This window comes from Bos indicus, chromosome 25, assembly GCF_029378745.1.
Source record: "Bos indicus isolate NIAB-ARS_2022 breed Sahiwal x Tharparkar chromosome 25, NIAB-ARS_B.indTharparkar_mat_pri_1.0, whole genome shotgun sequence".
NCBI lineage: Eukaryota > Metazoa > Chordata > Mammalia > Artiodactyla > Bovidae > Bos > Bos indicus.
In genome coordinates this window covers 4,439,429-4,460,612 of record NC_091784.1, presented here as the reverse complement: position 1 = coordinate 4,460,612, position 21,184 = coordinate 4,439,429, and the positions used below count along the sequence as shown (strand labels likewise).

General features: G+C 49.9%; 1 protein-coding gene across 2 annotated transcripts in view; it reads left to right on the top strand.

The window, feature by feature from the left end:
* The window catches only part of SRL (sarcalumenin), a 37,041-nt gene extending 25,297 nt beyond the window's left edge, over nucleotides 1-11,744 (top strand). For both annotated transcript variants that reach the window (XM_019987526.2, XM_019987525.2), the window contains 5 exons: nucleotides 148-249; nucleotides 1,364-1,459; nucleotides 5,084-5,200; nucleotides 6,823-7,056; nucleotides 8,531-11,744. In XM_019987526.2, the coding sequence (XP_019843085.1) occupies nucleotides 148-249; nucleotides 1,364-1,459; nucleotides 5,084-5,200; nucleotides 6,823-7,056; nucleotides 8,531-9,342 (1,361 nt within the window). In that variant the 3' untranslated portion in view covers nucleotides 9,343-11,744. The remainder of the gene's footprint in view (nucleotides 1-147; nucleotides 250-1,363; nucleotides 1,460-5,083; nucleotides 5,201-6,822; nucleotides 7,057-8,530) is intronic.
* The last annotated feature ends 9,440 nt before the right edge of the window (nucleotides 11,745-21,184 follow it).

The following is a 21,184-nucleotide window of genomic DNA, read 5'->3' as shown; positions in this document are numbered from 1 at the left end:
TGCAGTTGAACCTGGACCGGCTCCAGTCAGCACTTGCTTGCGATCCTGCCCCACTCTGCCCACTCCCCAGCTTGCCTGACTGGAGGGACCCCAGAGCCAATGGCTCCTTGCTCTACCCTAACCCCCGATTTCTGCGTCTTTCCCCAGAAGAGGCGGAGGATGTGAGTGAGGAAGCCCCGCTGAGGGATCGCTCCCACATCGAGAAAACTCTGATGCTGAATGAGGACAAGCCAGCTGATGACTTCTCTGGTAACCAGAGGCAGGAGCTGGGTGGGGCCGGGTGGGGCTGGGAGAACCCCAGGACCAGTGGCCAGGCAGAGCCTCTGAGTCTGTAGCTGACGCTGGCAGACACGCCAGGGGAGGAGGAGAGCCCTGGAGTTGAAGGGAGAGGAGCGCTTTCTCTTCATGGAGGAGGCTTTGTGAGCTGGAGGGCTCTGGGTTGGCGGGGAGGAGGAAAGGCAATCTGAACAGAGGGGCTGATTGGGGAAGTACATGGCAGAGCTGCGACCTGGGGACTGTTGTTGTTCAATTGCTCAGTCATGTCCCACTCTTGGGGACCCCACGGACTGCAGCATGCCAGGGTCCCCTGTCCCTCACTGACTTCTGGAGTTTGCTCAAGCTCGCGTTGATTGAGTCGGCGATGCCATCCAACCATCTCACCCTCTGTCACCCCCTTCTCCTCCTGCCCTCACTCTTTCCCAGCATCAGGGTCATTTTGACAGTGCCAGCATCCGAGTCGTGGCTGGGGGAAGGTTGTTCATCACACTGGCTTCAATTTTTACAGTTTATAAAGCCCTTTCGTGTTTGGTATTCCATTTCACCCTCATAATAACCCAAGGCTGTCGGCAGGGCTTTCTGTCTCCTAGTCGATGAGCCAGTGAGAGCTCAGGGTGAGGCTGGGGTCTGCTCTGGCAACAGCAGGAGATGGGCCACTGACCGGCAGCTGGAGAGCCTGACCCTCGCGCTCCGAGTTTGTCCCTCTCTGCACTTCACCCCGGGAGCCGCTTCTCCCTGGAGCCACATTCTTCCCAAGAAGACACTTGGGATGTCTGAATCCTCCCAGGGGCACCAGGGATGCAGTGGAGGGTGCAGGGCTGGGGTGGCCATGCCTGCTTGCCTCTGATCCTAAGGCAGGTAGCGGTAGGGGGCAGAGAGAAGGAGCTGGAGTTTCCAGCACCTCGAGGTAGCTGCAGGCCGAGGTGGTGCTGTGAACTGTTGAGGGGAAGGACCAGAGGGCCATGTTAAAAAACAAAAATGCTGTGGTGACTTTCAGGGGTGTGTGTAGGGGGAATGCCTTCTAGACAGTGCCACAGCTGCTAAGCCCCTGCCTGACCCTTAACCCTTCACCCTTCTCTGCCCCCAGTGGTGCTGCAGCGGCTTCGAAAGATCTACCACTCGTCCATCAAGCCCCTGGAGCAGTCTTACAAATACAACGAGCTTCGGCAGCACGAGATCACAGGTACCGGCCACATCTCTCCCCTGAGCCCTCGAGGCGGGGAGGGGCGGAGACCTCAGTGACCAGGGCCAGCCTTTCGCTGCAGGTGTGCCCCTTGATCTACACAGGGATTTACGTTTCCTCTGTGAGATCCATGAGTGCAGTTTGGGTTTCCAAAAGATGCCAACTTCCCTGACTGCTGTGCTCCAGCCCCCACGGGGCTCTTCATTCACTTACGGATCGCGTCTTCTGTCTCCTGTACACTTCCCATGGGTTTGGATTCTTTTAAAAATTGATTTTCAAAATAATTTTTTAAAAATAAGATAAACTGGCAACCAAAAAAATTTCTGTGCAAAATAGTATAAGTTGAAAAAAAAAAGTCCCTGTCTTGATTTCCAGGCTCTCTGACTCCACCCTCAGAGACGCACGTGGCTAAGGTTTCTCATCAGGGCTTCCAGACAGCACTCTGCTTCCATGCTCAAGGGTGTCCTCCCTTTGTTTGACAAAGATGGGATCACAGCACACAATTGCTCTTTCTGGTCTTTGTGAATCCACCACCTTAGATAGCGTACCCTGTTGATGAACCACTGGGCGTTTGCCTCGTTCCCTTTTTAGTGTTACAGACACTACTATAGTTGTTCCATATTTCACACAAGTTCATTTGTAGGATATGTTTTTTTAAAAAAATGCTGGAATTCAGCATTTTGATAGTTGTCGCCCAGTTGCCTTAGGTTGTCCTCTGTGTACCACAGCAACAGGATAGAGTTCTTGTTGCCTCACAGCAAGGCCATTTTAAAGTGTGGCTTGTCTTGGAAACCTGTTGACAATGACACCTAATTGCTATTATTGTTCTAGTTGTTGTTTTTAAAGGGGCAGCAGAAAAATTCCTCCTTCACCTTTGGTCACCTTTCTTTTTTAAAAATTTAATTTAAAATGTTTTATTGGAATATAGTTGCTTTACAATGGTGTGTTAGTTTCTATTGTACGGCAAAGTGAATCAGCTCTATGTATACATAGATCCCCTCTTTTTTGGATTGCTTTCCCATTTAGGTCACCACAGAGCACTGAGTAGAGGTCTCTATACTATGCAGTAGGTCCTCATTAGTTATCTATTTTAAAATAGTTCACAGGCTTCCCAGGTGGCACAGTGGTAAAGAATCCGCCTGCCTATGTAGGGGATGCAGGAGATATGGGTTTGATTCCTGGGTCAGAAAGATTCCCTGGAGGAGAAAATGGTAGCCCATTCCAGTATTCTTGCCTGGAGAATCCCATGGACAGAGGAGCCTGGTGGGCTAGTCCATGGGGTCACAGAGTTGGACAGGACTGAGGAACTGTGCATACATGCACACACGCGCTCTTCAACAGTGTATATGCCAATCTCAGTCTCCCAATACGACCCAGCCTGAGGCGGGAATCTAATTTGCGTTCGAACGGGGAGTGAAATTGCACGTCCCTTCCTGTGTTAGTTGGCTGTTTCTGCATGTCTCCTGTGTTGTTCTGATGGCTGTGCAGGGAAGGAGTATTGTAGGGCCTCCCTCATTCCTGCTTTACAGAAGGCGGACCAGAGGCTCAGAGAGATGCTGGGCTGCCCAGGCCACATGGCTGGAATTAGGAGCGGTAGCTTCTTGTCTCCTCCTTGTTTCACCATTCCCTTGCAGGCTTCTCAGAATGTGCACGCCAGGCAGGTGGCCCGTGGGCATGGCACTCAGCAGAGAGGGCGTCCCCGGGGCCTGATCTCTCTGTCCAGGCGCCCCTCCTCTCCTCTCTTCTCTGGCCAGTGTCTGGGCTCCTCCGAGCCCAGGGTCATCCTCCTGTGACCTCCCTCCTGGGTGCCACACCTGTAGCCTCCTGCGTGTGCCAGTGCCGCCCCCTGCTGCAGGGAGCGGAAACAGCAGCTGGGAAAACTGGAAAGGTGGTCTCGCAGGGGAGCTGGAAGGCCAGGTTACCCTTAGTGGGGCCTGGTCCAGGGAAAAAGAGGCTCCTTGTAGGATCTCTGTGGCTGTGACTGGGGATTCCTGCCACCCCACCCCCCACCCTCCTGTTCCTTCCTGCTCCCCAGCCAGGGGTTGTTCAGTCATTAAATCATGTCTGACTCTTTTTGACTCCATGGACTGCTGCACGCCAGGCTTCCTTGTCCTTCACCATCTCCCAGAGTTTGCTCAAACTCATGTCCATTGAGTTGGTGATGCCACCCAACCATCTTATCCTCACCCATCCCGTCTCCTCCTGCCCTCAATCTTTCCCAGCATCAGGCTCTTTTCCAATGAGTCGGCTCTTTGCCTCAGGTGGCCAGAGTACTGGAGGGACCTTCAGCTTCAACATTAGTTCTTCCAGTGAATATTCATCATTGATTTCCTTTAGGATTGACTGGTTTGATCTCACAACGAACTTTGGGAAATTCTTAAAGAGATGGGAATCCCAGTCGTGGTCTCACACACGCATTCAAATATCGGAAAGGATGCATAGCCTAAGCAGCTTGAGGACATGGAGGGGAGACTTTTCTCTGTATACCTTTTTATACTTCTGATTTTTGAATCAATAAATGAAATCAATTAAAAATTTTAAAAATAACTGAAAGAGAGAGAAAAAAGGAAAAAAAAAACAACCCACCACAGTGCCTCCTGTGTTGAGGCCTTGCCTGCCAGGCTCAGCAGGGCTAAGATGTCTGGACAACTTTAGGTACTAAGCTGTGCAGGGCTGGGGACTTGCCTGGTGGTCCAGTGGTTAAGACTCCATGATTCCAATGCAGCAGGTGTGGGTTTGAGCCCTGATCTGGAAACTAAGATCCCACATGCCTTGCTGCAGGGACAAAAAAAAAAAAAAGCTGTGCATGGCCGACTCTATGTGCCCTAAGGGCTGGAAGTCTGCAACAGGAGATTGTGAATCTCCCACGCGGAAAGCCTCTCACTGTCCCCTCCCCATCCCTGGGTTTTGAAAGCACTGGAAAATTCTGTGTTTTCTTCTCAGGGACCTGCACTGGAGAGGCCCAGGCAGGGTGTTCTTCCCAACATGAGACAAGAACCCGAGAATTGCCGAGTCAGTGCTTGGTGGACACTGGCAAACGTGTCTTGGACTTTGGAGGCTGACATTTGAGACTGGCCCTGTGGACCGGCTTAGGCTGAGCCTGAGGAGGGGTGTTGGGAGGTGCAGCTAAGCAGAGGGAGGCAGGGGGCCGTCAGTGCCTGGTCCAGACCATCCCAGGGTGTATAAACCTCTTCCATGACTGTTTTTCTGTAACCAATCCAGGTAGCAGCATTTTAGCCTCTCCTCGGTGGCGGCTCTCTCCTGCCCCTCTTATGAATGGTGTGCTCCCAGATCTGAGCCTGGAGGTCTCCCCCCAGTGTGAGCTCTGGGTCACTGTTTGTTGACCTCAGTGGATCCCTCCCTCTCGGGGGCTGGTGTGCTGTGGGTCTGTGCATGGTCCAAATGCTGGTGTGCCACAGTCCAAATGCTGTCTCCTCGTGGGCGCTAACTGGGTCATCACACTAACACAGAACAAGGCGTGCTCCAGACCATACCATGCTCTGAGGTCCAGGGTAGAAACCCACAGCTCCTGATCAACTGTCTGGGGCACAACGTGAAGAACCCTGTCCCTCCACAGTGAGGAGCTTTGAGTTCATGTCCATGTCTTGTCCCTGCTGCCCACAGATGGGGAGATCACGTCCAAGCCAATGGTCTTGTTCCTGGGACCATGGAGCGTTGGCAAATCCACCATGATCAACTACCTCCTTGGCCTGGAAAACACTCGCTACCAGCTCTACACAGGTAACAGCATGACTTTCTTGTGTGCCTGTTGGTGTTTCAGTGTCACATGTAAAAAGCATTGGGAAAAAAAGGAAACATGGAGGGGCTGTAGTGTACGGCACAAAGTGCCAGGAAAGAGATCCTGTGCCCACCAAACTTAAGCTGTAATGCCATGGGGGAAAACTTGGAGATAATGAGGTATCTATGATTCAATATACAAAGATTTAAAGGGGTTACATTTGTTTAAAAAAAAAAATATATATATATATGTAAAATCAGAAGTAAGTTAAAAGGGTATTTGACTACACAGGAAATTTTATTTTTTTTAAATTATGGTATAGCATTAATACAGGGTTTCCCTGGTGGCTCAGTGGTAAAGAATCTGCCTGCCAGTGCAGGAGATTCAGGTTCAATCCCTGGTCCAGAAAAAGCCTTTGGAGAAGGAAACGGCAAGCCACTCCAGTTTTCTTGCCTGGAGAACCCCGTGGACAGAGGATCCTGGTCAGCTACAGTCCATGGGGTTGCAGAGTTGGACATGACTTAGTGACTGAACAGCAACAAATGTATGGCGTAAGTGAAAGTGAAACTCAGTTGTATCTGACTCTTTGTGACGCCATGGACTAAACAGTCCATGGAATTCTCCAGGCCAGAATAATGCAGTGGGCAGCCCCTCCCTTCTCCAGGGGATCTTCCCAACCCGGAAATTGAACCCAGGTCTCCCGCATTGCAGGCAAATTCTTTACCAGCTGAGCCACAGGGAAGCCCAAGAATACTGGAGTGGGTAGCCTATTCCCTCTCCAGCAGATCTTCCCAACCCAGGAATTGAACCGGGGTCTCCTGCATTGCAGGCAGATTCTTTACCAACTGAGCTATCAGAGAAGCCCAGTGTATGGCACAGGAAGTATAGAAAACAACACTAGTAACTTTGGATGGTGACAGATGGTAACTGGACTTACTGTAGAGATCATTTCTTAATGTACGAAAATATTGAATCACACTGTTGTATACCTGAATCTACATGATGTTGTAAATCATTTATACTTCAATTTAAAAATTAGAATCTGACAGATTAAAAAAGAAAATGAAAATATTCATATACATCTTCAATATAGTAATAAAAATTATGTGCAGGAAACCAGCAGTTATACCCATGTTCACAGCAGCATTATTTGCTACGGCTGAGAGGTAGAAACAACCCAAATGTCCATCAATTGATGATGGATAAAAGACATGTGTTCATTTCATCTGTATAAGGGAGTATTATTCAGCCTTGAAAAGGAATTAATTTCTGATACATGCCACAACATGGCTGAATCTTGAAGACATTATGCTAAGTGAAATAAGCTAGACATAAAATGACAAATATCATATGATTTCACTTATATGAGGTCCCTAGAGTCATCAAATTCATAGAGACAGAAAGTGCAGGAGAGGGAATTCCCTGGTAGTCAAGTGGTTAGGACTCAGCACTTTTCCTGCTGGGGAACTAAGATCCTGAAAGCCAGGTGCCATGGCCAAAAAGTAAAAATAAATAAACACTAACTTCCATTCCTCCACTCTCCACTCCCAGTAATCTCTCCTGTGCCTCCTTTTGTATTGCTGTGATGTGACATGACTGTGTTCTTTCTAACCCGTGTGTGCAGGTGCCGAGCCCACCACCTCAGAGTTCACGGTCCTCATGCACGGGCCCAAGCTGAAGACCATCGAGGGTATTGTCATGGCTGCTGACAGCGCCCGGTCCTTCTCGCCCCTCGAGAAGTTTGGCCAGAATTTCCTGGAGAAGCTGATCGGCATTGAGGTTCCCCACAAACTTCTGGAGCGGGTAACATTTGTGGATACACCAGGCATCATTGAGAACCGCAAGCAGCAAGAAAGAGGTAATTCAACACTCATTTCTGAACAGCATGAGCACTGTCTTATGAAACTGTTTAAGGCAGAGGAGGAGACCAGCATTGTCCAAGACTTTGGGATGCATTCTTTGCTTCCAGCCCTTTCTTTGTCATCACTGTGGTGCCTCCTAGGTGTGAGTACCTCATCCTTTTACTTCCCTGAGGAATGGTCTGGTTTGGAGGCCGTCAGCATCTTCCCAGGGGGAGGGCTGGCCTTCTTGCCAGGAGCTCCTTGAGGTCCCTGCTGTGTCTTTGGGATGCACAAGCTGTCCAGGTGATCAAGGGCCTGGACTGGTTGGATCCCCTGCACTTGACCTCTGGCTAACATGGGTCTGGGTTAAACTTGACCTTCAACTCGTCCTGGTCCCAATATCTGCTTTGCCAGACCTGCTTCAACACAATCCTGTCTTAGACTTTCCAAAGCCCTGCTTGCCTTCAGGTGGCAGGGGAGTGCCATTGAGTGTCACCATGACGCAGCACCATCTGCAGAGATGAGTCATAACGGGGCATTTGTCAGAATATATGAACAGATGGTGAATCTCAGTTTATGGTTATAACTCTCATTTTGTTATAACCAAATCCTGTTTTATAGCTAATAATAATATTATTGCTAATAATTACAGTAATAAACTAACCTTTATTGCACTCTTCTAACGCACTGGATAATTTCCATGTGTTATTGGTTGATCATTGTAGAAACATTTCAAGACAGGTATCCCTACTCTTCCCATTTTGGAAATAAAGGAATTAGGATGTATTGAGCACCTACCCTGTGACTGGATAGCAGTTTTAGTTCAGTGCTTTCCTGTGTTTCTAGCAACATCATGATCTTTATATCACTTTAGGTGGTATTGTTCTTCTTGTCATTTTTCAACGAAAATGGTAAGGCTTAGAAGCATATAATTTTCAGTTGGTCAGTGATGGAGCCCAAATTCTAGTCCGGGTCTCGATGGTAGGTCCACATTTATTTCCCCTAAGTGATGCACCCTCTCTTTTATTCCTTCTAATTCCCTGACTTATTTCCTTTAACATTTTTGCCACTGCCCCAGATCTTTTCAAGCAGTGGGAAAATCTCCATTTGGCAGAAATGTTTTGTTTTCCTGGAGCCTTGAATTCCACTGTGGATTAAAACAAGGATCAGGCCGTTTTCTTTTTTGGTCGTACCATGCAGCTTGCAGGATCTTAGTTCCCCAATCAGGGATTGAACCTGAGGCCTCAGCAGTGAAATTGTGGAGTCCTAACCACTGGACCGCTAGGACATTTCCCCAGGCTATTCTTGACTGAGGGTTGACAAGGAGCAGGAGACGTGTAATGAATTCTTTAAGTCTTCAGAAATCCAGAAAATCCCTGACGTTCTCAGTCCCTTCAAAGCCACAGAATGGTCTGGTTCCAGAAGGAGGGGCAGGGGGCCTGGGGGTGGATGAGGTCTTCCCAGCCTGACTTCTCGTACCCTCTCCCCAAGGCTACCCCTTCAACGATGTGTGCCAGTGGTTCATTGACAGAGCGGACCTCATCTTCGTCGTCTTCGACCCCACCAAGCTGGACGTGGGTCTGGAGCTGGAGATGCTCTTCCGCCAGTTGAAGGGGCGCGAGTCCCAGATAAGGATCATCCTGAACAAGGCCGACAACCTGGCCACGCAGATGCTCATGAGGGTCTATGGGGCCCTCTTCTGGAGCCTGGCCCCACTCATCAACGTCACAGAACCTCCGCGGGTGTACGTCAGCTCCTTCTGGCCCTACGACTACAAGCCCGACACCCACCGGGACCTGTTTCTCAGGGAAGAGATCTCCCTCCTGGAGGACCTGAACCAGGTGATCGAGAACAGGCTGGAGAACAAGATCGCCTTCATCCGCCAGCACGCCATCCGGGTCCGCATTCACGCCCTCCTGGTGGACCGCTACCTGCAGACGTACAAGGAGAAGATGACCTTCTTCAGTGACGGGGAGCTGGTCTTTAAGGACATCGTGGAAGACCCTGATAAATTCTATATCTTCAAGACCATCCTGGCCAAGACCAACGTCAGCAAGTTTGACCTTCCCCACCGCGAGGCCTACAAGGACTTCTTTGGGATCAACCCCATCTCCAGTTTCAAGCTCCTGTCCCAGCAGTGCTCCTACATGGGAGGCTGTTTTCTGGATAAGATCGAGCGGGCCATCACCCAGGAGCTCCCCAGCCTCCTGGGCAGCCTCGGGCTGGGGAAGAACCCAGGTGCTCTCAACTGTGACAAGACAGGGTGTGGCGAGACCCCAAAGAACCGTTATAAGAAACCCTAGGTGGCCGCGTTGCCATTCTCGGGCTCCCGTCGTCGTCGGTGAATGAGCTTGTGTCCTGACTGTCCGAGAAGTCCTGGTTTATTAACCCTTTGAGCCACACTGGCAGGAACCGTTGTGCATTGGAGACGGGAGTTAATTGAGGCCAGTGGTGGGGGAAGGGGTGGGTTGAGGGGGGGAGTGGAAACTGTGAATTAGGGCCTGCTTGTCTTGTTGCTTCAAGTAGGGGCCTGACTGAGACATGTCAGGCCATACCTGCTTTTCCTGGGTCCCCTCTCTGCAGTGGGGTGGAGGGGGTGCAGAGAGCAGCTAAACTCTAGTGTAAACTGAATTAATAAGCGTCACACAGGCTAAAAGCAGCTGAAGTTCCTTTTTCCCGGATCAGCTGAGAGGCTAGAGGAGACTTGAGTTCTGCAGGGCTGTCTGCTCCGTGCACGCAGCTGCCTTCCACACAGTCTTCTGTCTGTCCCCAGCCCTTGTCTGCCTCCTGAGCTTGGGTTGGCTTCACAGGAGACAATTGTCTGAATCAACCTGGGTGTTGAGCCTACCCCTGGGCCCTCTCCCTTGTTTCTGCAAGGGGCAGGGAACGGTTTGGGATACCAGGACGCTGAGCGAGAACAAGCGCTCCCCAGGCCAGTTCTCTGGCACCTTCTAAGCCAGCCGGAAGCTTGGTCCCTTTCTCGGCCCCAGGAGGAGGGTGACTATTCCATGTGTTCCGGTCATTTCCTTGTTGGAAGTGACTTCAGTGAGAGTCCCGGCAGGGCTCAGAGGGTTAATTGGTTTGCAGTGTGTCTTTGTCTATTGCATGTCTTGGAAAACTCAGACCCCAAAGGCTTTGGGTTTCAGAGGGGACAGTGGAGAGCTTGCTCCTGCTGTTGCCACAGCTTCTCCGTGGAGACACTTGGCACAGGAGTTGTTCCTTCCTGGTTCTCATCACACAGCTTTTCCTTTCGCTTCTCCATTCCCTGATGCGACAACACTCGAATCTCGGCGTAATTCCTGGGGAGTCAGAAGCAGTACCAGCCACTCGGTGCCACTGGCAACCCAGGCCTGACTGTCAGTTTCCACCTGAACTTGATGCTGATGCCCACCGAGCGCATAGCAGGGGCGCCTGGCCTTCCAGTACCAAAGAGTGTGAATGTGTGTGTGTTATGTTGTCCAAGAGAGATTAGGGAGATGACAGATGCCCGAGGGCACAGAGGGGGAGTGAGCGGTGAGAGTCCTGCCTGCCTGGCGTGCCCCCTCAGAGGGCAGGAGCAGACGGAGGGATGGGGCATGGAGGGGACAAGCCTTTTGATGGAGGATGGGTGGGTGATGAGTCTAAGTCTAGGGGACCCGGCCTGGCTGCCCCTTCCCCCCCCAACCCGGAGCCTCCTTCTGCCTGTCCTGGGAGTGAGCTGTCTTGGGGGACTTCTCCAAGAGGCCCTGCCAGCACCAGAGAGTCCCCCAGACCCAAGGGAAAGCCAAGACAAAGGCAGAGGGAGAAGTGGCCTGAGGGTCAGGCAGAGGAGGCAAACGGGCACACTGGTGGCCATGTTAGGCTCACACAGAGATCTGCAGTCTGGAATTCCTTGAGTTTCTTGGAATTATCAGCAGTCTGGCACGTGCTGCCTCAGAGGCTGCTTCTTCTGGCTCCTTTGAAGGATCTAGAACCTCCCACAAGAAGACCAGAGGCCCCACCACCTCCAGGACATGTTTCTAAGGACAGAGTCAACCAGAGAAGACAAGTCTGCAGGGGCATCCGAGGAACCTGGTGACCAGCACCCGGGGAGCTGCTTCCTTCTCGTTCAAAACCAGCCCTGGCCTCATCTCTCCATCCTTTACGCTTTCAAGGGGCTGCTCTCCCACCTTGCTCCTTAATGCTCCTTCGTCCCCTCAGCTACTTTGGGCATTTCTGTTTTCCCAGCACAGAAGGGGAAGAAAAAGTGCAGAACTGGGCATCGTCGTAGCTGCTGAGGTCAGCACTGCTTTAGGAGCAGCAGCAGGAATGAGATGAAGACATTCATACGGTATTTATATTTCTGGGGGTGCGTGTGACATCATCAGTGATCTTTCCCCCCTTTTCTCCATTCGGCTTCCTTTTCTTACTCTTTCTGTTCCTCTGTTCACCCTTTGACTTTCCTTCTGTCTAACTTCCCGCAGGCTTGTCTACCAGCCAGGGCTTTGAGCGCTATTTGGTGCCCTGCTCTGTGGAGGTGGATTTCAAGCAGAATTCTGACTCTTTGGGTGGGGGTGGGGGATCGTGGGGAACTGGGTGGGGAGTCAGGAATCCCCTAGGAGGAGTATCTGTGAACGTTTGTGCCTGAACAGTTGCTGTTTCTCTCCAAAGCAGAATCTTTCTAATGCTCTTTCTGTTCAGAGTTCATCAGGGAGAAACTCTCAATAAAGTTCCCATCTCTCTTTAACACCTTGTACTGTCTCGATGCCTCCAACCTGTGTAATCTCTCTCTTTTTAAAAATTTTTAAAGAATTTTGGCTGTACCCTGTGGCATGTGAGTTATTAGTTCCCTGATTAGGGATCGAATGCACACCCTCTGCATTGGAAGGCAAACTCTTAACCACTGGTCCATCCCCAGTGTAAACTCTTTCTTCCTTTTATCCAGTAGAAGGGATTCCCAGGTGGCCTAGTGGTAAAGAAGCTGCCTGCCAATGCAGGAGACATAAGGGAACTGGGCTGGATCTTAGGGTCAGGAAGATCCCTTGGAGAAGGGCACGGCAATCCACTCCAGTATTCTTGCCTGGAGAATCCCCATGGATGGAGGAGTCTGGTGGGCTACAGTCCATGGGGTAGCAGAGTGGGACACGACAGAAGCAACTTTGCAAGCATGCATGCACATACTGATTTTAAGGAAGACAAATCTTTTTTAAGAGCATTTTTTGGTTCATAGCAAAACTGAGAGGAAGGCAGAGGTTTCCCACATGCCCCCTCCCCACAAGGCTTGCCCATTATCTACGCCCCCCTCGACAGTACATTTGTTACAGCTGACCATCCTCATTGACACATCATAGTCACCCAGCTCTTAATCTGCTTAGGGGGCAAGCAAATGGGCACTGAAGTCCCTTTTATAAGGATTAGCCAGAGCAACTTCACGGTCACGTTTAGGAAAAAGTACTGAATAAATTTGGAGTAACCATGGAACTGTACTGATATCCAAGGTGGAGCTAAGACCGTCTTTAAGTCTGCAGTCAGGATGATAGGGAAATCAGAAGGGTGAAATACAGAAAGCAAAATCAAGGATCATTCTAAACACAGCCTGATGACATGAGAGACACCGTGAATGGAGGGGGTGTCTACAGCTGTGTGTGTGCCTCCCCTGAATATTTGGGGGTTACAGGTAGCTGTATGTATAAGAGACACGCAAACACTTGTGTGTAGTCTATGTGTGGGTGTAGTGGCTCAGCAGATGCACGTGTGGGTGTAGCGGCTCAGCAGATGCACATGTGGGTCTGGGGTGGTGAAGTAATTATATGAACAGTGTGAGGATTCAGATCACGGGAGCATGTGTACAGGCAGATGTGTGTGGGGGGTGAACTGGGTGCCCAACCCAGGGTGGAGAACCAGGAATCTGGCCCAAGGAGGACATCGCAACTGTCTTCAAGCTTTACATGTGTATCCCAAAGTCTGAGCCTCGAGACAACATTTCAAGCGAACTTCTCTTTCCCTCTCTCTTTCTTTTTAAAGCCAATTCCTCTTTCTGTGACATAAGCTCAAGCTCTCCTAATCCAGAGAAACTTGAATTTTTCTTTAGAAGACCATAAAAGCAATAAAAAAGAGGCCTAAGAGAAACAGAAAAACGAGAGTAGAGCAATGCAGCAAAGGAGGATTGAACAGGTTCTGAAGGAATCCCTTGTGCCAACTTCTTATCTGAAGCATACAAAAATGACACACATAAATGAACATATTCTGTGTCTGCCTACACTGTGGAGACTTTCTCTGGTTTACCGTAATGTCAGTGGGGAAGAGAAGCAACTTCTAGAACACTCGTTGTGCCAGGAACCGGGCTATAGACCTACAGACATTACCACTCTTAAGGTTACCTTAAGATCATGCCTTAATTTTAACAGCTGTGTGCCATGCCACATTGAGTGCTTTATGTGCTTTATTTCTTTTCCTTTTTTCCCCTTTTCTTTTTTTTTGGGGGGGGGGGCTGCATTGTGTGGCTTGAGGGATCTTGGTTCCCCAACCCAACTTTTACTGCTTTTACAGCAGTAAAAGCACTGAGTCCTAAGCACTGGACCACCAGGGAAATCCCTGCTTCATTTCATGTAATCTTCAAAATAACCCCACAGGGAAGGAGCCATCCGGCACAGACAAGAGCACAGCTTCTGGTGTCAGTGCTTGGGATCCATCCTGGGCTCCACCACGTACTAACTGAGCACCTGGTGGCAAATGTCTTAACTTTGTGCTTCAGTTTCCTTACCCATAAAATGGAGATGTTAATTGTTCTTCTCTCATGGGGTTGTTGAGAGGATTAAATGACTTAATGTAACATGCTTGAAATAGTACAGAGCCCACAGAAAGTATTCAGTACATGTTATTACTATTATTAATCATACTTTACTGAGGAGGAGACTGATGGTCAGAGTGATTGGGATGATGGCATGTGTATTTGGGAGGGCTGGAATTCTTCTGAAGTCTGATTCACCCTACAGCTCATGCTAGGTTACTTGCCCAGGGGTCACATTTGGTGACATTGTTCTTTCTGATCCCTCTCCCTCCTCTTCATAAACTGTCTAAAATGTTTGGTCAGTACCTTGAAGCTTGTAAGTAACAAAACCTATCATTAGAAAGATTATTGAGGATTATTTCCTGAACAACAGCAAAATATTATAAGAAAAAAAAATCATACCCTTAATTCCATTTCAGTTGGATCTCTACCATGATCATCTTGTAAAGTATTAATAGATTGGGTAGGTATATTTACTGACCTTAAATTCAAATCCAGCCTGGGGAAACTGCATATCCAGAGAAGTTAGGTCCAAATTCACCCCATTAAAACCTGACAAACCAAACTAAAAGGCAATTTTCTATCCATCCCGCTATTCTTTCGACTATATGCTATCATACTGACTTGTGCTAATCTGGAGCCTAGGCCAAATTGTGATAGTACATTTTTCTGATACAATGAAGAGTGATTTTGTATTTGTGAAGTCTGCAAAAAAAAAAAAAAAAAATTTGTTGGTTCTATTTCCATTTTCTCCAAACTTCTGGATTTTTCTCCCACCACAACTTCAAAAGCCTTGGAATTCTCACATATTTATTCAGGCATATTCTTTCCCCTGGGGGAGCCAACAGCCAATTAGGGAAAGAGTCATGGAACCTGAGTGACCACAGAAGTCCTCTGGGATGAAGTGACCACATTTTCTAAATCATGGGGACACATGGTCTGGCAGAGGATTTTTTTTTTCCATTTGAAAATGTAATCATTTGAAAAGTCTGACCAATGCATATTGACTGTGAAATTTATTTCAGCATTGAATAGATTCCCTTTGTTGAGAATCTGTTTACATCATATCAGGACTCCTGAGAATACTGAGACAGCCAGGGGGTTATCGAGCTTGGGAAGGGAATTCTAGGTACATGTTGAGGGATGGGTGGGATTGGAAGGTCAGAGACCAGGAGGTTGGATCCTGCTGGGAGATCAAAGGCCCAGACTCAGAAAGGAAGACATCTGTGTGTCCAGTGAGGAATCAAGGTGAGATGAGGTGATTTAGGGGAAACCAGCACTTTGCTGACTAAGGTCCGTATAGTCAAAGTGACGGTTTTTCAGGACTCATGTGCGGATATGAGAGTTGGCTGAGCGCTGAAGAACTGATACTTTCAAATTGTGGTGCTGGAGAAGATTCTTGAGAGTCCCTTGGACAGCAAGGAGATCAAAACAAATCCTAAAGGAAATCAACCTTGAATATTCATTGGAGGGACTGATGCGGAAGCTGAAGCTCCAATACTTTGGCACTGGAAAAGACCATGATGCTGGGAAAGATGAAGGGCAGGACAAGAACGGGGGCTACAGAGGATGACATGGCTAGACAGCATCACCGACTCTATGGACATGAGTTTGAGCAAACTCTGGGAGATAGTGAAGGACAGGGAAGCCTGGTGTGCTGCAGTCCATGGGGTCCCAGAGTTGGCCTTCACTTATCAACAACAACAAGGCAATTAAATGGAAGCCCAAGGAACCAGGGTTTGAGGTCACTCCATTTCTGAATATTGAAGGCCATGAAGAAGAAGGAAGTTGCTTCCTGCAGGCAGCAAATGGGCACCGCCTGGAGAGGTGAGCACTTAGCATCCAGGAGCCTGCTTTGGCTACCCAGTATCCCTTGGGCAATGCCCCTTTCCTCCAGTGACTCATGGCCTGATGGGTAGGGGATACTGGGTCTCTGTCCTCCCTGTCCCTGCCCCACTCCTAGGAGCTGAGAACCAGGTGCTGGAGCCTGGTAAGGAGGCCGCAGGAAGAGGCTCACCCCATCAGTCCTGCCCTACTCAGGAACCCCCGTGGGGCCCTGTACCCCTACTAGTGCCTACACCCAAATCTGTGTCCCTTCTCTGGCCCCCTGTGACGTTTTGGTCACTCCAGCCCAGTTGACCAGGGCCAGCGGATAAGAGGACAGGAAGGCCTGTGTGACGGGGCAGGACGAGGACATGACGTGCTACTGGCCCCGGGGTCTCAGATCATCCAGTGAGGTGGGCTCCTGGTGGGGTCGGGGGCCACTTTTGGTGCGGAAACGGGTCTCCCGGACCAGCGACCTGCACGTCTGGGGACCTCAGGGTCTGAGGCCCGAATCCTCACACCGGTCAGGTGCGGTCCGAGGTCAGCGTCACGACTGGAGGGCCTCAGCCTTGGCCGGTTCATTCCCCCGTTCCCTTTCCCCAGCCTCCCCCGCTCCCCGCCACCTTGCAGGTGAAACCAGCGCCTGGGCAGAGCAATTCTGGACCGGGGTCATGAGGATAGGGGAACGGGTGCCTGGTGGAACTTGGTCTGGTCCCTCAAGCCCGGCTCCTAACGCGTAAATGACTATCCCCGAGAGGCTCGTCACCCCGACTCTGAGGGGTAGGGAGGGCGGCCGCGGCACCGGGACCCGTCAGAGCCTCGCCTGTGAGATCCCGACCCTCGCAAAGCGCCTCCGCTCGTGCCCGCGGCCCTGCCCCGCCTCCTGCGGGGCCGCGCGCTCCCGAGACACGCGCCCGGGACCGCGCATGCGCAGGCGCGCGGCGGCGCTTCCTGGGAACTCGGGCTCGGCGGAACCCGGGCAGCGGTGACTCAGCGCCTGAGGCGAGGAGGGCAGCGGGGTTCCCTCCCCGCGAAGCCGAAGAGCTTCACTTCTCGGCCCTCGCCGCCCCCAAAGTTGAGGCCGCCCCGGGGCCGGGCTACGGTGCAAGCTCGCCGCCTCAGCCGGCTCCGTGCGCTGCCCGATCGTTGGAAGCCCTGAGGAGCTCGGAAGTTTTTCATTTGGGGCGGGGAAAGGTCTTGAACTTGCTCAGAGTTGTGGGGTGAAGCCACAGCTTTCTGGAGGCATTTGGGGAACGTGAAGAACGTCAGAGACAAATTGGTGCTGGCAGCTACTGTGTTGTGGTTTTTCACCTGCGGTCAGTCCTCAGGTAAAACAGGAACTGATAATTTTAGGAGTTTGTCGCACCTCCCTCACCCCTCCAGAAACTCAGAAAAGCTGGAGTCCACGCTGCCCTCTCCTCTTGTCTTTAGGACAGAAACCAGCCTTATCTGGCTCACTTTACCCTCCTGGATGACCGTGGGTGGGAAAGCACTTAGAACAAATGAAACTTCAGATTCGGGGGCGGCGGGCGGGGAGGAGGAGTTGTGGGGATAGGCATGGAAAGTGAAATTATTAGAACATATTTCTTGTGCCTCGTGGATTCCTCTGGGTCACTAATTTTAGGAGCTAAAAGGACTTCAGAGACTCTGTAATAAGCACCTAAGTGGTCCTTAGCTTCTACTTGAAACGTGACCTGCCACAGGGGTCTCCCAACAGGGTGATGGTTTAGATTCCTCTGTCTTAGATGCCAACTGTAAGATGCCCCCCTACCCTGCTGCAGCCCCAGGGAGTGGGGCATCAACTGACCAGGCTTTCCTGCTTGGATCCCTGGGCCGTTAGAACTTGGGAAGGGGCCTTGGTGGCTAAAGCAGGGTTGGTGGCTGGCTATTGAAAGATAAGGAAATTTATTTTAATTCCCTGAGTTTTCTTGGCAATTGCTTTGGCGGTGGGGGAGATCCTCTGGGCATCTGGTAATCTGGTGGCCTGAGAGAACAAGGACACAGAATGTCCTTAAAAGGAGTGAGGCAATTTCTGGGGAAGGATGCGATGGTGTAGGCCTGGCAACCTCACCTGCCCTCTGACTGAGGCAGCTCTCCTTTGTATGCATCCCTGTCCTGGGCTTAAGTTACAGAACCCCCTGTGTGTGTTTGTATGTGTGTGTGTGGTGGGGTGGGGTTGTAGGACAAAAGAGCTGTTCTTTTTACAGATGTAGAAGCTAAGGCCTTGGAAAGGAGAGCCTGGCTCAGGGTCACAGAGCCAGCGAGGAGGAGACATAAGACTCAAATCGAGGTCTCTTGATCCCCAGGCCTGTTCCTATGTTCTGCACCTTGGATTTCAGGGGTCCCCGAAAACAGATGGCACATATCAGCTGGGTAATTTGACACAAGGTATAGGGAAACAGCTATGGAGTGTGAAATATTCTGGGGCTAGTCACAGTGGGATTGTAACCACCTCTGCGCCCAGAGGTAAGGAGGCTGTGTGGAAGGTCATTTTCCTAGAGCTGAGACTTTGTGTCAAGGGGCTCAGGAAGGGACCTGGGGAAATAAAAGCCTTGTCTTCAATTTCTCCCTCCCTTAATCTCGCTCCCCGTGGACCAAACCCAGTGAGAAGTCAAGGGGCAAGAGAGTCTTGACTAGTCCATTCTAGGGCACTGCACAGAGTGGAAAAGGGTGTAGAGTGTATCTGGGAGGTGGGAGGGGCAAATGAAAGATAGCCAGCATAACATGCAATCCTGCTTTTATCAGTATAACAATAGTTTGCATTTCTGGAGCACTTATTCTATGCCAAGTCTGTTCACTGTCTCATTGCATCATCCTGTGAGCCCATTTTCTCCATCTGACAGATAAGGAAACTGACTAGTGAATCAGCAAGAGGAATGGAGGTGTGGACAACTGAGCTGACGTTTGCCTCTCTGGGATCTTGTGTATGATAGTTCCTCTGTGGATGTTTGTGGGGTGAAAGAATGAAAGAGGAGCATATAAGAAGCCGGATTCTTTGGAGAATTGCCCTGGAGATCCATAACTGTGCCTCGTTTCTGCAGTACAGGGGGATGCCTGTCAGTGTCTCCCCTGCCGCTTGGTGATAAGTCAGATTATTCAGGTTAAAAGAGTAGGTATATAGATCTGAAAAAACAAAAAAACCTTGTACATTTTGCCTTTCCTATAGAGGATAGTGTTGGAGTTAAAAGCATTTCTTTTTCTGCAGCCATCTTTCCCTGTCCCCTGATTTCTGGTTCCCCCCCCAGTCTGGGCAGGAGCCCAGGTGCTGCCTCTCATCCCTGCTTAACTCCTACACTCCACCCACAAGCTCGATTCTGCTAATTGCATCGCTGTGCCACTCCTGGAACACAGTGTTGTTGGGGGACAAACCAAAGACCAATGTGATGGGGAGTATTTTTCCAGCACCCGTAAAGTGGCCTGCCGTGGAGCAGAACCTCAACTCAGAAGCTTTGGGTTCTTTCCTCCAGGCACCTCTTCCTTCACCACCACCACCACCCACTTCAGAATCCTCTTTTATTGGCCTCTTCCTTCCTCAAGGGTCCCCCAAAGTCTTTCATTTGTTGTTCATCGTCCCAGCACCTCAGATGTGGAGATGGAACCTGACATTCAGTGATCACGTGCCATGTGCCTGATGCTGCCAGATGCTCCTAGCCACGATCGCATTTCATTTCTTCGTGATCCACTCAGTAGAAAGTACCAGGGAGGGACCTTGCAGAAAAGCAAGATTCTAGTTAGGTAACGTGTTCAAGATCACACAGCTCTTTTTTAAATTTTTTTTATTGTGGTAAAAGTCACATAAAACACTGTTTTAACCATATTTAACTGTACAATTCAATGACATAAGTATATTCACATTGTTGTGCAGCTCTTACCATCAGCCCTCTCCCGAAGTTTTCACCTTCCTAAACTGAAACTCTGTCCCCATTAAACACTAACTCTCCATCCCCCGCTGCCGCCCCTGGGCATGGCATCTACCAGTGTACTTTCTGACTCTGAATTTGACTATTCAATGTATCTTGTACAAGTGAAATAAGCAGTAGTTGTCTGCATCTACTGTATATTGGAATACATTTTAAAGGTTAACTTAGTATGTTCTACAAGCATGTTATACCTTCTTTTTTCTCACCCCATGTGCTATACAATAGGTTCTCATTAGTTATACAAAAGACCCTGATGCTGGGAAAGATTGAGGGCAAGAGGAGAAGTGGGTGACAGAGGATGAGATGATTGGATGGCATCACTGACTCAAAGGACACGAATTTGAGCAAACTCTGGGAGATAGTGAAGGACAGGGAAGCCTGGCGTGCTGCAGTCCCTGAGGTTGCAAAGAGTCAGACACGACTTAGGGACTGAACAATAATACATAGGAGGGGGTTTCCCAGGTGGCGCTAGTGGTTAAGAACTCACCTGCCAATGCAGGAACATAGGTGCTGGTTCGATCTTTAAGTGGGGAGGATGCCCTGGAGGAGGGCACAGCAACCCACTCCAGTATCCTTGCCTGGAGAATCTCCATGGACAGAGGATCCTGGCAGGCTACAGTCCATGGGCAGGGGGGCGGGCAGGGGTGTCACAAAAGACACAGCTGAAGCGGCTGATTACGCACACATGCACAGTAAGACCATACAGCTGTTAAGGCAGAGGAACTTGGGAGCTACAGTCCATAGAGTTGCAAAGAGTCAGACACAACTGAAGCAACTTAGCTCACATGTATGCATGGTCCATGGATCCTCCCCTAGTCCTGTGCTGCTGATGTCTCTTCCATGTGGAGGGCATTCCAACTTCTGAGTGGCAAGTTCCCTGTTCTCTAGAGCCCAGCTCAGGCACCACTCCTTTCAAACTCACCTCCAGATTCCCAAACTCACCTTGGTGAGCCTCCCCTGGAAGACATCACATTACTCCTGTCTGTGCATGAATGTGAAGATGCAACTTACTTTCTTTGCTGGGGACGGATTATATTGCAGTAGGATTTGAATTTTCAGTTCCTAATAGAGGACCTTATATGCAGTAAGCCAGCAGTGAATGAGTGCATCTGGGGAGCTCTTTTTCCTCCTTTAAAAAATTAAAAAAAAATTTTGGCCATGCGGGGCATGTGAAATCTTAGTTCTTCAACCCAAACCCCCTGCATTGGAAGCACAGAGTCTTAACCACTGGACTGCCAGGGAAGTCCACATCTGGGGAGCTTTGTGTGGTGAAAAGAGTTAAGTGAAGCTTCATCTCTCAACTTTACATGCTCACTTTGCTCGAAACAAGATTCAGCTGTAAAACAAACATCCTGGTTGCATTTGAGGGATGAGTGGTGGAGGATGTTTTTCTCAAGGATCTTAATTCTCCAACCAGGGATCGAACCCGTGCCCTGTGCAGTGTAAGTTACGCAAACTGAAAGTTGCTCAGTCATGTCTGACTCTTTGCGACCTCATAGACTATACAGTCCATGGAATTCTTCAGGCCAGAATACTGGAGTGGGTAGCCTTTCCCTTCTCCAGGGGATCTGCCCAACCCAGGGATCGAACCCAGGTCTCCCACATTGCAGGCGGATTCTTTACCAGTTGAGCCACAAGGGAAGCTGTATAAAT